The sequence below is a fragment of the Pogona vitticeps genome, chromosome 1, assembly GCF_051106095.1.
Source record: "Pogona vitticeps strain Pit_001003342236 chromosome 1, PviZW2.1, whole genome shotgun sequence".
In the NCBI taxonomy this organism is placed as follows: Eukaryota; Metazoa; Chordata; class Lepidosauria; order Squamata; family Agamidae; genus Pogona; species Pogona vitticeps.
The window spans coordinates 66,984,658-67,000,970 of record NC_135783.1 but is presented as its reverse complement, the minus strand read 5'-3'; the positions used below and the strand labels follow the sequence as shown (position 1 = coordinate 67,000,970).

General features: G+C 41.3%; 1 protein-coding gene across 4 annotated transcripts in view; it reads left to right on the top strand.

The window, feature by feature from the left end:
• Positions 1-13,795, top strand: part of PACRG (parkin coregulated) — a 323,734-nt gene extending 309,939 nt beyond the window's left edge. For all 4 annotated transcript variants that reach the window (XM_072994479.2, XM_072994458.2, XM_078383212.1 and 1 more), the window contains one exon: positions 13,344-13,795. In XM_072994479.2, the coding sequence (XP_072850580.2) occupies positions 13,344-13,504 (161 nt within the window). In that variant the 3' untranslated portion in view covers positions 13,505-13,795. The remainder of the gene's footprint in view (positions 1-13,343) is intronic.
• Positions 13,796-16,313: the final 2,518 nt, after the last annotated feature.

The following is a 16,313-nucleotide window of genomic DNA, read 5'->3' as shown; positions in this document are numbered from 1 at the left end:
GTCTGTCTGTCTGTCTCTCTGTCTGTCTGTCTATCTATCTATCTATCTATTCAGCTTTCCTCCCGCCCAGCTAGATTCAAACGAATCTACTCTGGGCGGCTTACAGTACGAGCAATATAAAACAAGAATTAAAACAGACAATATCCAAACAAAAAAGAGAAGTAAGCAAAGTCCAACTAAGTGATGGAAGGGGGGAAGGCCTGCCTGAAGAGCCACGTCTTCAGCTTGTTCTTGAAAACTCCCAGCGAGGGTGCCAGGCGAATCTCAGGGGACAGGATGTTCCAGAGGCGAGGAGCCACCGCTGAGAAGGCCTGGTTTCTAGTTCTCTCCTTCCGGACCTCTCTCGGAGTCAATCCCCTCAGCCACCCAGCCTGGCTAGATCCAGTGACATGAGTAGAGCTAGGTAGGAGCAGGTGCTCTGCCATGTATCGAGGTCCTAAACTGTTTAGGGCTTTATATGTAAGCATTAATAACTTGAAGTCAATGCAGAAACGAATGGACAACCAGTGTAAGGCCGCCAGAGTGGGAGAAATGTGCTGGTATTTTTTCACCCTAGTTAATAGTCTGGCAGCCGTGTTCTGGACCATTTGTAGTTTCCTCATCAATTTCAATGGCAGCCTCATGTAGAGCACATCACAGTAGTTGAATCTCGAGACTACGAGCGCATGGACCAGAGTGGTGAGCACCCCAGCATCAAGATAGGAGCACAGCTGGGCAATCCGCCAAAGATCTAGGTGGGAGGTACGGACCACAGACGCTACCTGGGACTCTGAGTTTGCAAAGAGCTGAGGAAGAAAGGATAGGAAAAAAGGCTAAGGCATGGAGGAGAAAGAAAGCAGAAATGGGAAAATGAACACTGAAATTATGGATTGAAATGGAGCGAATGCAGGAGAAGAGAGGAGACAGGTTCAATGAGGAGAAGCTTCCCACAGTTTTCTGGAGTGTGTTCTTTCCTATGGTTGTTGTCGGTTTTTCGGGCTCTTTGGCCATGTTCTGAAGGTTGCTCTTCCTGACGTTTTGCCAGTCTCTGTGGCTGGCATCCTCAGAGGATTAGAATAGGAATTCTGTCCATGCTTTGTTGGACAGACAACCATCAGATCCCGGACGTGAAAGCCTTTGAGAATACATTGTGTTCTTTCTCTATCAGCGCTGGTGGTGACAGCTCAATTTCATGAAGGAATAAACTCCTTTGTGACTTCTTTGTGGACAATTTTTTTTTTTTTGCTACTACCAAGGGATTGTTTAGTCTTCTTTGGAAAACGCCATGTTAGGTACCAAGATGTACAGAAGTTAATCATTTGCCATATATGAGAAAGCAATTCATCTTTTACCAAGCTTCCTTTCCTTTGTGGAACTTAAGGAAGAAAGATCAGCATTGTTGAAATGGTCACAGTGCATGCATTGTGCTTGCAGATCAAATTGAATTGGTCTGAGGATCAGGGATATAAACGTTTAAGGTCATAATTGAATGCATGCTATGTTAAGTATTCAACGTTTAAAGTTTTCTGAGGTACAGCTCATCGCACTCAGATTCCAAAGTACAAATATAATGTATAGGTGTTTGAAGAAGTGGAAAGCTTACATTGAAAATGATTTTTAAAGTCATCATCATCATCATCATGTTACAACTGCAGAGCTGGAAGAGACCCTATAGATCAGTGGTCCCCAACTTTTTTGGGACCACGGACCAGTTGGGGGGTGGGCTCCGTGCGGGGGGGCATGTCATGCTCACAGGGGACGTGTTGCACTTACAGGGGGCTTGTCGCACATGCATGCGCACAAGCATGACATGCCCCTGCGTGAGCGTGACACGCCCCCCACAAGCACATCACGCACCCCACGTGAGCACAACACACCCCGTGCAAGTGCAACATGCCTGCCATGTTTGCGTGTGGGGGTGTGTGGAGATCTGTCTCCGTGGCCCAGTTCCGGGAAGCCCACGGACTGGCAGCGGGCTATGGACCAGGGTTGCTGAGCCCTGCTATAGATCATCAAGCCCAGCCCCTGTCAAGGAGGCACAGTGGGGAATCTAAGTGCCAACTTTTGACTCTGTAGCCAAATACCTAAACCACTGAGCTGGCCTTAACATTTCCAGAGTAAATTATTTTGGTTTCTGATTTTACAAATACATTTTATGATATAAATTTGCAAGGATTATACTACTGGATCAATGTCAATTTTCATTTTTCCCCTTACAAAGTTATTTAAGATACAGTGGACCCTCTACTTACGGAATTAATCCGTATTGGAACAGTGGCTGCAAGTTGAAAAGTCTGGAGGTCGAATCTCCATTGACCTACAATGCATTGAAAACCGATTAATCCCATAACCAGCGGTTTTTATTCTATTTTTGTTCCATTTTGTTTTTTTTCTGGTCTGTAAGTCGATTTTCTGGCTGCAAGTCGAATCTAAATTTTGGGGCCAGAGAAGTCTGTAACTCGAAAAGTCTGTAAGTCGAGCCATCTGTAAGTCGAGGGTCCACTGTAGTTCTATCATCATATGTTGTTAACTGAAGCTGTGATTTTATTGACAATGAAAAGGAGAAAACAAATTATCTAGGATCTCTAAAACAGGGCCTGAATCCTAAAATTAATTGGGTTAATTCACAGAAGGCAAGTTTCCCATCCTTTCCTTCCCTAAGCCTCACTCCTTTTTTTTCCTTTGACTTTCTGAAGTGGTTTTGCAGGGGTTATAGGCAATGAAAGGGCTGAAGAAATGGCAACCTTTCCTTGAGCAAACTTCCTTGACTTAGTATATATTAGGATCCAACCCATAGATGCAACAGAAATCTTGTGTGTTTGATCTTCCATCTCTCAGTCAGTGCAGTATGTGGGTGCAGAGGGAAGATCTGGGCAATACAAGCAATTGTAACATTTGATTGCAGCAATGTATTTGCACAACATCTTGCCTCTGGATTTGTTGTGTCAAGGTTGATGGTAAACAGTAGGAATACATGATGCTGAAAACTAGACGTCTCTGCATTTTGAAACTTGTATGTTTCATGAAATGTTTTGAATGGAACCATATGATAATGTCAGTGTGATGGTTTCAGGCCCCTTCTGTTTCTCTTCTTTTTCATTATTAATTGTATAAGGAGGTTAATTGGTTGTATAATGGAATGAATGAGTTGATTGACAGGTGAGTGCTTAGCGAGTGACAGAACTGTTTTGGTAGTTAAGGAGGGGAGAAAGATTCCGCCCCAATGGAACTTGGTTATGATTTGCTGCTTTCCCCAATCCAGTGGGGAGAGGGAGAGAATATAAAAGAGTCAGTGAGTATATAGTTTACTCAGATAAGATTAGGAAGCTTAGATAGTTAGGACTGAGAATGCTAGATAGTTTGTTAGAACTGTAGATAGACAAGGCTTAAGTTAGGAATGAACATGTGATTTAAAAAGATAGGGATTAATTTAGATATATCAGAGAACAGCATAGTATACCTATGACCTGACACTATTGTTGTTTTAATCTTTAGCATTTAATCTGTTATAAAATAAAAAACTCCTGTTGTTTTCTACAACAAACATCCCTTTCCCCCCCAGTGGCAGATATTAAGTATGAAACATCCACCACCTTGGTTCTTCATCCATAGCTCTGTTAAGAGGGCAGTGAAAGAGTGTATAAATTTTGAAAGTGTTCTGTAACCAGTGGCGTCATCACTGTATAAGGGTTTGTGTCCTAACAGAATTCAGATCCATGAAGCAGGGGCCCAGCAGCCTCAAGTGTGTTTGGGCAGCTGCATGAAAGGGTGCAGTGGGTGTCTATCTGAGTAGCAGCAGGGGTAGATTTGAGATCAAGAGCCCAGTATACTGCAGAAAGGGAGCAAATCCACTGAGCAAGGTTTGGAGGGGTCAAGCTGGCAATGTTAATGATGATGGTAATTATCTGTACTAGAGTCCACAAGGAGCAAGGCAATACAGAAAGCATGTTTGTAGCTTTCTCTGCTGAAAAGGGTTTGATTCTTGGCTTCTCTCTGTATTAGAAAAGAATTTAAGATGGAACTCTAGCGCTTACTTCAAAGAATCTTCAGAAGTCTCTTTGAAACTCTTTCTCTACAAAAAGATCCTGGGCAGACTTGAACAGTTAAAATCTTGGGAAGTGACTTTTCTACCTCTCAGCCATTCCAATTTCAATTTATGTCTTCCACGAAGACAAGACCTTGGGAACAGATCATTTTCAAGGGCAAATATAGTACTGTTGATTTCAACAGAGGTGTTTGAACACATCCAAAAGATTAAAACATATTGAATAGAGATGACTGCTTAGAAGAGGAAGCTAATAAGCCATAAGAATGTCTACAGTGCACTTTATCATTAGAAGGGACTTCCATAGATTTGAATAGATTTCACTCAGCTTTTCGAATGGATTTCTTCATATAAGCCACATAGTAAGCATGCATTTCTTCCACCATGATGCGAAGAAAGATCAGGAATAAATGTTTGCATACTCTATGTAGTATGCAAAGTCTCTGCTAATAAATCATAGAATAGAATAATGAAGTTGGAAGGGGCCTATAAGTTCAGGAATACAAATCAAAAGATATCTGTCAGGTGGTTGTCTAAATTTCTCTTGAATGCCTCCAGTGTTGGAGCACTCACCACCTCTCAATGTAATTGGTTCCACTTCTGTAGTGCTCTAACAGTTAGAAAGTTTTTCCTGATGTTCAACCAAAATCTGACTTCTGTTGAATATGCTTGCAAAGGAACCATATCTTCCAGAAGAGTAAAAGTAGAGAGGGTTATGTTTCTCCTTCTTGTGGAATGATCACAGTCCTAACATGGAGGAGTCTCTTGAACAAAGGTTCTCTTCTCCAATCTGTTGTAAAGTATGGGCAGCATCCTATGCTTCTTCACATCACTTAAACAGAAGGGGGGGGGGGAAAACAGCAATGAGGTTTATAGCAACAACAAATGTGTAGGATTTCTGTGGAAACCATGGAGAAAGCCTGGGGGTGATGACCTGAGGATTTGTTCAGTTCTTGGACAGTTGTTTCTGTGTAGTGACGGAAATGGTTGCTGGTAGAAATGGTGGGCAGGTGGGTGAGAGGAGCTTTTATGCCCCTCCTGGGTTTTCATATATTTTGCTTTTGGAGCCTACGATAATTATATGTCTAGATTGTAGTACTCAAGTATAATGAAGTTTTGTTGCATGTTTGACCCCTTAAACTGAATAATAGGCATCCATGGAAAAATGTTGTGACTCTAATTTGAAGTTTGAAAAGCAAACTTTGGATCTTCCTACATTAGGTTGACAGGTTATCAAGGTGACTGTCCTCCTACTCCATCAGGCAATATCACTGTCATTTTACTTAATTTGTATATTTAAAAATCACACTATCCTGATATTTCCCCCACGGGATTGTACTTAAGATATGTCCCATGAAATTCTCTCAAAAAACACTGTCAATATGAGATGTAGTCACTCACTGGTCTAGGGTCTTTGTTTGGGGCTTTTGAACAGAAGTTCCTAAAGGAGTGAAAGGTGAATTTAATGGCTAGCAATGTTACCTGTTCCAAATCCAAAACTCAAACAAAATCATACTGGTTTTCTAACATCATGATAGTCACCACTGAAGATTACCTCCCCTCTGATATTATCACCTGAAAGAGCTCTTAGGAAATAAGAAAATACAAAGTCACTTTTGGATATAATAAGCACCTTTGCATAAATAATAACAGACAAGAAAGCCTAATACTTAATCTGGGACTTACTCATAATTCAAGCTCCTACCATATCTAATCCCATTTCTCTAGATCAGACATTCTCCTCTGCAATGAGCAAAATCCTTTCCTATGCACAGTAATAATAGCCCTGCTGCTTCCTAGGACAAGAGCCTTTGCCTCATGCTGCGTCTGCTAGACATTTCACTCGGGGAGTGTGGCATGACAGATGTGCTCTCCGAAATTTCCTTCATGTTGATTAATTTTTCTGCCACTAAGGGAAGCTTCAATAAACAGCTTGAATCCAATCCAGGTTCTGGCATCATACAGACAGCTTTTTTTGTGGTTACCCACATGTTTGCTATACAATAAATAACACAGAAATAACATTACACTAGAGACAAGCAAACTGAGACTGCTGCGCATACGTAGCAAGGGCTCCCCCCTCCCTTCTCCTCCATGCAGTCATTCTAATTATTATTATGACTAGATACTTAGCCTTAGGTGTGCTGAGGAAATCAATGTGACTCATCTGTCTAGTGCTAGCAAATACCAGGGTGGATGTTGTCCTGATGGGTTAATCATTCCCATCTCTGCCTTAAAGATTTACTAATTCCTGTAGCTCAGTAGAGAAGCTATTGTGGTGCTTTGTGGGTGACTTCTTTGCAGAAATAGCCTTTCAGTAGCATTGCTTATGAACTGTGTCATGAAATTAGAAGGAACAATGCCTGTCTTGAGGATATGAACCATGCACATGGCATACATTGTCAGTAATGATATACTTTGTACTATCCTTTATAGCTCATCCTCTCGTTGCCTGACCCTTTCAGAGTACCTTTTACTCCATCCTCCAAGGCATAATATGTTGGAGGATTATTTCACAAATCCAGTATCTGTATTGAACTTTTCTGGACAGGATCAAGCTATTGCTATGTCTCATTGATGGTATAATTGCCAAGGATGTTTAGCACCCTGGAGCTAATTCTGGCTTCTTATCTCTGTTACTGTAGAGAAGTAACACTTCTAAAAGGTGAACAGACTCCTTTGACAGAAGCATACTTAGGGTATTCAGTTTACTGTCCCTAAGAGAAAGGAAATTAAGGGGAAACATGAAAGACGTATGTCAAATTATTCATAGTGTGGACAAAGTAAATTGGGAGCCTCTTTCGTAATTTTAAAACTTGGGTCACCTACTGAAGCTGAGTGGTGGGAAATTGGACAGGTATAAAAAAGAACCTTGCGCTTAGTGGATTTGTGGCATTCCCTGTTACAAGAAATAGTGATGACTAGAAACTTTGATCAGTGGGCAGCTTTAAAGGAGATGGGATAAATTCATAGAAAATGGGACTGTGAGTGGCTATGATGGACAAATATTCCTTCCAGTACCTGACGGAGACTGTACCTCAAGGCCAAACTATTCATAGTAGAGATAAGTCACCTGTAATGTTCAAGAGCCATATCTGAGACAGTCTTTCGTGTCTGAGAAATCAGATTTGCAAAAAAAGAATGCACTTGTGGCCAGAAGGGCAAACACAATAAAGCAAGATCATTTGCAAATTGCAGAAGGTGAGAAGAAATTCCTGCTGTGACAACTACAGAAAATCAGCACTTGAGGAATTTCCTGTTCTAAATAAGGTTTTGTGCCATGCATAGTTCAACCCAGATGCCTTGTTGATTTGAAGGATGAGCAGGAGGGTGCTGTTGCACTCCCATCTTGTTGTGGGACTTCCATGAGCTGCAGAGGGCACTGGGGGAACAGAATTATGGGTTACATGGATCCTTGCGCTGATCCAGGAGCCCTGTTCTTATGTTCATATATTTAAGGGTCAGTCAGCCAGGTACTCAAGGGCCAGATGCAGGTGAGTGCTTTGGGCAACAGGGAGTACAAAGCCTGTGAGTCAGCCTGTGGCACCAGATTGACCTTTGTGTATCAGGTAACTTTCCAGGCCAGGAGGATTATCGATTATTTTGTGAATGTCCAAGTTCAGAACTATCCTTTAGTTCCTTCCTCAGATCAAGAGCCACAGCAGTGCAGGGAACCAGTGTCTCGTCACCAGTGTTGAGCCCTGTGGCACTAACCTGGCATAGGGGTCTGCATGCAACTTCTAAATGTTTATTTGTGTGAAGCCAGCTGATGGAAAACTAGGAATCTTTTCCAGTTCTTCTCTAGGTATAGCAATTTTACCTGCCATTGTCAAAATAACAAATTGGTACTTGCCAAGATCTGTGCCTTGGAAGGGAGAAAGCAATCCTTGTTTTGGCAATCATTTCTAGTGCTGACCCAGAGAGAGGTGTAGAATTTTATGATATGGCAGCTAGTATAAAGATAGGCAACTATGCTTTTCTTACTTCAAGTATTCATTATATTTACCAGTATTTTATATTCAGTTGTGAAATACTCCCTGTCACGATTCCCACGTGCCCCCTGCTTGTTTCACCAAACTAGGAGCTCATGCTACGTGTCCCTCAGCTGCCACCAATTGATTACATCAACAATGCCTATTAGTAACTAAAGATGTCCAGGCCATATGTAATTTTAAAAGAACCAAATATAAATTGTTTATTGATACATGTGTTGACAGAACAAGAAATGTTGTTTATCCCTCTCAACCACCACTCTCCTGCCGAAATTCCAAAACTCTCTCAACTCTCCTCAACTCTCTATCTCTTATTATAACTCCTCCTCTTCTTGCTGAGACTCTTGTATCTCTTGACTCCACCCCTCCAACACTCCCATTGGTCTATGCAGATATCCTATGAATATTCATGACCTGGGTGGATGCCACACTCCCTCTTGGAACTTGTGCCATTTTTTAAAAAAAACCTTTGAATGCAACCATTTTTGTCATGCCTTGTTGCATTTCATTATATGCAAAGGTGATTGTGTAAGTGGTTCCTACACCACAACAGGCTTCTTTTTGCATGCTGGGGCTTGTACTCATTTCAGGATTGGTTCTGCAGCTGATTGTGTGATTGGTCATGCAACATGTGGGAACAGAGAAACTCATGTTTGGCCTTATCCTGTTATTAGGATATACACCTTCATAATTCCTACCTCTGTCTTCAGAATTTATTTTGTGTTTCTCACCCATATTATGACACATGCAATGTGCAGGGCGGTTTTATAGAACTGAGTACTCCCTTTGCCAGCATGCAGGTTTGGTTGGTGTGTATGGGCTGAGTCTGGGGTTTGATTAAAGCACTGGAAGGGAGAAGTGACTAGTCTCTAGTTCTGCTTATGTGGCACTTACTAATACGAAAGTTATGGCTTTTATAGATGGAAAAAAGTTTCCAGCCCCTTTCTTGCCTAGTTGCAAAGTAGCATAGGTTTTATCAATATTTGTATGCAAACTTTCCTTTCAAAGTCCATTTCTTTGCTCTTTAAGGAATCCTTTTAAAAAGAAAGAAGGAAATCCACTTCTCTTCTAGAGCTTTTCTTGTTCACTTGCTTGATTGTTTGAATGCTAATTGAAAGCTTCTTACTGGGAGGACCTCTCTGTTCATCAGCTTCAAATGGGAAGTGTCATAAGACTACACTTTTTGCTCTGCTCTACATAGTCATACTAAAGACAAACCATGTTTTCAGAGACAAAAAGGAGCAGAAAGTTAAAGAAGAAGTCACATTACCAGTTAAGACAAGAGGAACATTGTATGAGTGGAGAGGAAAACACAGATGACATGAACACAAAGTCTGGTAGATTAAGAACCAATGGACCATCTGAAAGAGCCCTCAAATGGTTCAGTTAGAGATAGGAACATTAGACAACAGAGAGCAATGAATATCAGGATCACTTTGCACTTGTTTTTCTATTAACAATGGTTTTTACAGCTGGTAGTACAGAGTGTCAGGATCCCACTTAGATATGAAAAGACAATTTGAGATTTGCATTGCATAGATAAAATGAGTTGGTGAACAATCACTAATAAGAAGGCGTCAACATCAATTGTTTTTGAAAGGAAATCCATAACAATGCTAATGGACTTTCAGACATGCCATCACTGTCATAAACTGATTACTTTAGACCAGTTATTTGGAATGGTGTACCGTCTCTGTGTACCTTTTACTTCAAGCTTTTTTCTTGAGTGTTGCTGTAACTCAATCCCCTTTCCTATGCTCACTGACCCAGTTTTGATACAACATTGCCTGTTGTTTTCAAATGTAAAAACACTAGAGTTCTTATGCTCACTCATGGATATTACAAGAGCATATTTCATCGATGCCAGAATAGATAAATCCATGAGATCTGCCTTTCATATGACAATTGTGATGTTTAAAATGTTTTCCATGTCATTGGAGTGTTGCAGTGCAAAGAGGGCCAGGGAAATGGGATATGTATGTATACCACCATCGTATTTGGGACATGAGTAAATGTCTGGAAAAAATAAAGCAAACACTTGATTTACAGTATTCAGTAAAGTTCATTGCAGTAAACTTTCTCATGCTATATTGTGACATCATGTACTATGTGCAGGCCCAGAAAGAACTAAGTTGACATAATGCAAAGGAGCAAGTGCTATGAATATATCACTGAGAAGGCTCACTTCAAAATGATCGCCCTCATAAGTTTATTGCTGGACTTAAATATCTTTTCAAATACTGCTTTGTCCTGGAATCCTAGTTTGGATAAGACAGAGTGTTGACTTTGAGCTTCTGTACTCTCTGTCCCACTCCCTTCATCAGAGTTGAACAAGGGTAAGCAAACTGGAATCAGAGAAATGTGAGATCTTCCAATTCAATTCTATTCAGATTGGGAGTGCACTTCGCCTGATGTAAGAGAGTACATCAGACTAAGTATACTCCCCAACCTGAATAAAATTCCTGAGGACAGTTGCCATGTTCAGGCACTACAGCTTGGAAGTGTGGATGAGTGCAAAGGTCTGAAGGAGAGTTCATAAGTGTGTTTATCTGAACATGCCTACAGGGCTTGCCTAAACTCCAAATGTGCTTACAACTTCATCTCTAGAACTTTGTGCTAACTGTGAAGTTCTGGATGATCTCTGGGTGAGAGAGCCCCAGGGGGCAGGAACTGAATGTATCTTCATATCTCCACCATGATGAGAGTCCCCCAAGCTTTCAGGCTATAATGACTGAATATGGGTAGTGTGTAGAGTTGGATACTTACTGAGGTTCAACGGTTTGGCATGCTTCAACAGATCAGGCCCATAGGGGGATGCATGGACAATCTGAGTTCCACGTCCCACCTCCTCCTGCAGGCGCCTGTCAAAAGCAGCACTGCAGGCTTTTTTGCCCTGCTTCCTCTGAATGGACACCCACCTGAGGGTGCCAAACCGTGTTAAGTGCCCGCCTCTAGCAATGTGACCTGAGCAAGACTTAAGGCCTCATAGATCAGTTCTACTGCACTAGAGTTTCAAGATATATGACTGAAAGAAAATTAACCTTGTGCGCTTGTTCCTTGGCTCTGAGGAAAATGTCAAGCACAGGAGAAGATGGCTTGGCTTCCTTTATAATTCTCTTGGCTCCTCCAGAACTGTCTGTTGAATGGACAAATAGTGCTAAGAGGACTGTTGCATTTTATGCTGTGGGCACCTGTCTGCTATAAAAAAATAGTGAGCCAAAATAATGTCACCTGAGCCACAGAATAACCTTCAGGCAATCCCTACTTCAAGTTACTATGTATGCAAGTTGGATTAATGCCAAAGATATAGGGGAATGAAAAGCTCTGCATTTCAGTGCCAAACTTCTAAATCATCTAGTGGGTATTGCCAAATTATTTGTGATGTGAATCCAAAAGTATTCATGCTGAGGGCATTGTAGGATGATCCTTTATATGGCTGTGATCTGTGAGCCATTTACTTTAGAGTACTCCCATTTCCCCCTCCCTTAAGATTACTCTGGAGTAAAAATGTGGAAATTAATTTGGAAGTAATTCCAGGGGAAAGTGGGTAAGACCCGTTTCTAAATAAATATGCTCAAGACCAGACTGTGAATCGTATCCGTGTCCTGGAAGAAGGATTGTGTGTCCAAGTTTTACATCTGTTTCATATTTGCAGAAGCTTCTAAACTGGGTTTTTTACATGACCAGATATACTATCTCATTATGAAGATATGTTACCAGTCACTTCCTCAGTTGCCTCACAGCAGAGAAGCTGGAAAGAATTGTTACTTCATATAAGGGCTTAGATAGCTTCCCTTATTGACACTGAGTTGACTTAACACTGTTTCTTGGGAAACAAAAAATAATTATGTTGATGCGTTTATTGTCTCCCCCCACCCCAATGACTGTTCTGAAGTAAAGCACATCTCCTGCTTCTTCAGCTCTATCATCTTGATTTAAGTCTCTCTAAAGCAAACAGATCATGCCAGGGACCATTCCCTTCTCATAATGTGTTAAGTCTATGTCAACCTTCTGTCCTCCCCTTAGAAGAAGCTAGGTGGATGCCAGCTTCAAGAAATGAGGCAGAAACCTGTCTGGTGAGCCATCTGGAATTACATTGGCTTAAAGGCCTCTTCCAGCTGTTTGGGAAGAAGTAGTGCATTTAAGTCACCTTGTTAATAGTGAGTAGGCAACTACCCGATAGGCCTGGTTATGTTTTGAGGATGCCTAGGTTACAGGGGCAGTCCTTCGTCTGAAGACCTCTCTTTGAATGGCTGTATAGTCCAGGTCCAGATTAAAGATAAAGAAGCCAGAATATGGAAGAGCAGAGACCATGACATTGCTCCTCACCAGTTAGTTAGTACCTGGACAGTTGACTGAGGAGACACACAGGTTCTTTAGTCACAGTCTTCCCCCCCTCTGACAAAATGTGCTAAAATTTTATTGTTATAATAATTATTTTTAAATTTGTATCTATGCTGGTAACTAGCCCATAGTTGTTTTATGCTGCTGTGTAACTCAGTGAGGTGGGTTTTTTTGGGTACGTGTAAGCAACCTCCTTAAAATATCAGACATCTTGCCTTTTGCATTTATCTGAATAATAAAATATAGTGTCCTGTATGTTCTCACTCTTGACTCCCAAGCATGGCCTAATCGCAGAACTAGCTGCTAGTACAACTGGCTTGCTTCAGTATCAGGCCATTGTTCTAGCGGGGATGCTGTAGGGCAAAGCCTTGACACTGACGCTCAAGAGTCACGCTGGTAATTGTGTCCTTCAAAAGAATAGATGCCTGGACAATGAGCAGACTCTGAAGAACTGAGCCTGAGCATATATAGGAGAGTAAACAAAGACTGTTTCCATAAAAGATAACTCATGATTCTCTCTCTGTTCAGACTATAGCAAAAGTCTGCAGCTTTTTGGCATATTTAAGATGGCTCTAGTTTCCAGTGGTGTATGTGCAACTTTAATATATCCACACTAACACAACACTTTGGCAGAACAAGTCATCCTTTTGGTGCCTTTGGATGATAGGGAATACTGAAAGTGATGTGATCTGCATGGGACACTTCCTGTTAGATGTTTATGGGAAAGAGATTCCCCCCCTTTCTTTCCTTCACCTTTACTAGGCACTTTTTGAATTTATCATGGAACATAAGAGCATGGTATCAGAAGTATGAGGTGCTGCCATATTAACTTGCCTTTAGTGTACTTACTTGCAAGAGTCTATTAAGGAAAAAAATAATTTTCTCCACAGAAGATTCTAACCTGATGTTTTCTGTTTTTGTCCTCATTTTGTTTTGTTGTTTTGTTTTATTTTGTTTTTGCTTTGATTTGATCAATCAATTAGTGAATTCAGGAGATGGCATTGACTACAGCCAACAGAAGCGTGAAAATATTGGAGACTTGATTCAAGAGACCCTGGAAGCCTTTGAGCGCTACGGCGGTGAAGATGCTTATATAAACATTAAGTACATGGTCCCAACCTATCAGTCGTGCTTGTTAAACTAACCAAAGGGGAGTGATGTCATTTGCATTCCCAAGCTCTGCTTCAACATTTCGTAACTCTTGCTTTCTCTACATCTACTCAAACAACTGCTTCTGGGCCTTTGGACTGTTTGGTACTATTGTTAACCAGTCTTTCCAATTCATAAATAGTGCCTGTTTCTTTGATTACAATGGTGCACTGTGTTTATTTGTTCTGCAGAAGAATTGCTTCTTTATCACAAACGCAGAGCAGGGCAGGCGACAGAGTCGAACCTTCACTTGTACGGACAATAAAACTATAATTTTCATACACAATTCGGCAATTGCTCTTCTGTGTCTGCTTGCCCTGGGGGCGATGTCAGAGGCTGTAACGAGAAGAGTTTATGCTGACTGCTTAATAGGAGAAACAACAGTTCAGCAGTGGCTCTCTAGCAGCTGGGCAGAATAATGGGCCCTGTCTCCCACTAAAACTGTTGAGCATATATACCAATTACAGGAAGGGAATGTTGTGCAGCCCATTAGAAAGCTCCTTCATGAACTTAATTAATGATTCATGTACACGTATCATCTCAGCTTCCAGGTGTTTGCCTTTTTTCAAAACCAGCTCCTATTTCTTTTAAATAGCATGACAAGGTAGACCTGGAAAGTAAATATATCAGCCTCAAAGTAACAAACTGTTGCACAATTGTTGGTCTAAAGGGGCATTAGGTGCTCTCGGGAGTTTTAAATCTCTTTGATGAGCTCTTTGAAATACTTCCCAGGGGCTCCTCCTGCCATTGTTTAGGTTATTTTGTTGACAGACAGACAGACAGACAGACAGACAGACAGACAGACAGACAGACAGACAGACAGACAGACAGACAGACAGTCTGCAGTTCTGTCAGACCGAGTAATGTAAAGATGGCAAGCAGGCTGTCCCTTTAAGCAATTATTTCAGAATTTAGTAAAACCCTTTACAAAGGGGAAGGGTCATGCCACTTAAACTCCTTTTCATAATACACTTCACGTGCACTGCTTAGCTCTTCTCCTGCTATAAGAATTCATAAAAATAATACAAGGCTAGGTCCTACCCTGCTATCCTTCCTTCCAAGGAATGCTGACCTTGGAATTTATAAGTTTTTAACCATAGTAGATGGTGATCCTGTCTATAAAATCTGTTCATCTCATACAGTTAAAATAACAACAGTCACTACTGCCACTAATCCTTGTCTAGTATTCAGAGCAATGGCTCTGTTTCATCTTCCATTTTCTTCTCCCATCCCACCACTCCATCTGTACTTCACTTGCCATGGGATGCCATCTCTGACTTAGCTCCAGATGTGATATCCAGTTGTCCAGCAAGCTTTTAGTCCCTGCTTCTGATACAGTGGTGGTGGGGATAGTTAGGGTGTGTAGTGATAGATGGATCTAGGATTTTTCTTTTTCTTTTTGCTGCTGGAAGAGCTCCAGATACTCTACCTCTACTCAATTTTTTGGAATACACTATCTCCTTGCAGTATAGTTTACCTGTCTCTGCAGGTCCCCCTAGCCTTCTCTATAGCACTTTTAGGGGGTCTTCCTTGTGGGAAGAGGGGAATAAAAAGTCTTCTTCAACCAATCCTCTTTTCCATGCTCAAGTCTGAATCCAACCTGTTACTGTTACTGCTGTTGTTGTCATTGTTTTTTTTTTATATAAACCTAGCACACTGTAGCATTCTTGCTGCAAACAGAGCTCTTATTTCATACTGAAAGTCTCCAATCACAGAAGAATGAAAGCATTCATGACAGAGCAGCCAGCATTATGGAGGGAGGCAGTGCTGAGACCTCCAAAGCAGCAACACATTCCTCCGGGCACACCCTTTCTGGTTCAGTTTTCCTTGACACAAAATGACACAAAACAAAGGTGATCCCCTTTCCTACAGACCTCAAGGAAGGGAAACCATAGTGTAAAATTGAACTCTACTACCAGCTGAAATCACCGGCTAACTAGATCCCAAATATCAAAGATAACATGGGCATTTAGAGGGTCATGTGTTTTCAAGTTTGATTGTGTGTTTTTAAAAATAAGCACACTGTGATTCACACCAGGACAAGGGACATGCTCCAGCTAGAATAAAGTATTCTCCCATTGACATAAGTGGGACTTACCTTCAGCTGGCTCATTCTGATTTGTGTGTATTAAACAGCAGAATGTTCAGTGTTGAGTACCCATTGTTGTAGGCTTAGCTTTTTGCCTGGCAAAACAGAATAGTATGTCTAAGCATTAAATCATAATGGGTTGCAGAACACTTTTTTTCCTTTTTGTTTGTAATGCATGCCCTGTGGGGGAAACCCCTCCTGATGAGAGATAAAGTATGGAAGAGGAAGCCAAAAATACAAATATGCTTTTATTCTGATATCATTGTGGACAAGAAACCCACCTCCAGCTTTCAGGCAGCTTAGAATAGCATGCCAGTGATGGGTGGAGAAGGTTATAATCACAAGCTGATACATCCCTCTGTATGTCCCTACCCCACCCCCTTTTGTTTCATACCACAGAAGGAAACAACACACATCACCCTTATAAAAATAGAACTGATGAGCAAGAGAGTGAAGGCTGGAGGAAGGCCTGCCTCTCTCCTCCACAGTGTGGAGATGATCAACAAATTCTATGCCAAAAGCTGATGTCCACACCGATATGAGTGATGGACCCAGATGGTGTTAGACTAAGGAGCTGGATTCCTATACAACTGCACCATAATCCACATGATGACCCTGGCAGGCTTAGAGATCATTTAAAACTACAGCTATAAATGCCCCTGTAAGGAATAGCCAGGGATAAATGTACCTGAACTTGGATTCTTTGTGTTAATAG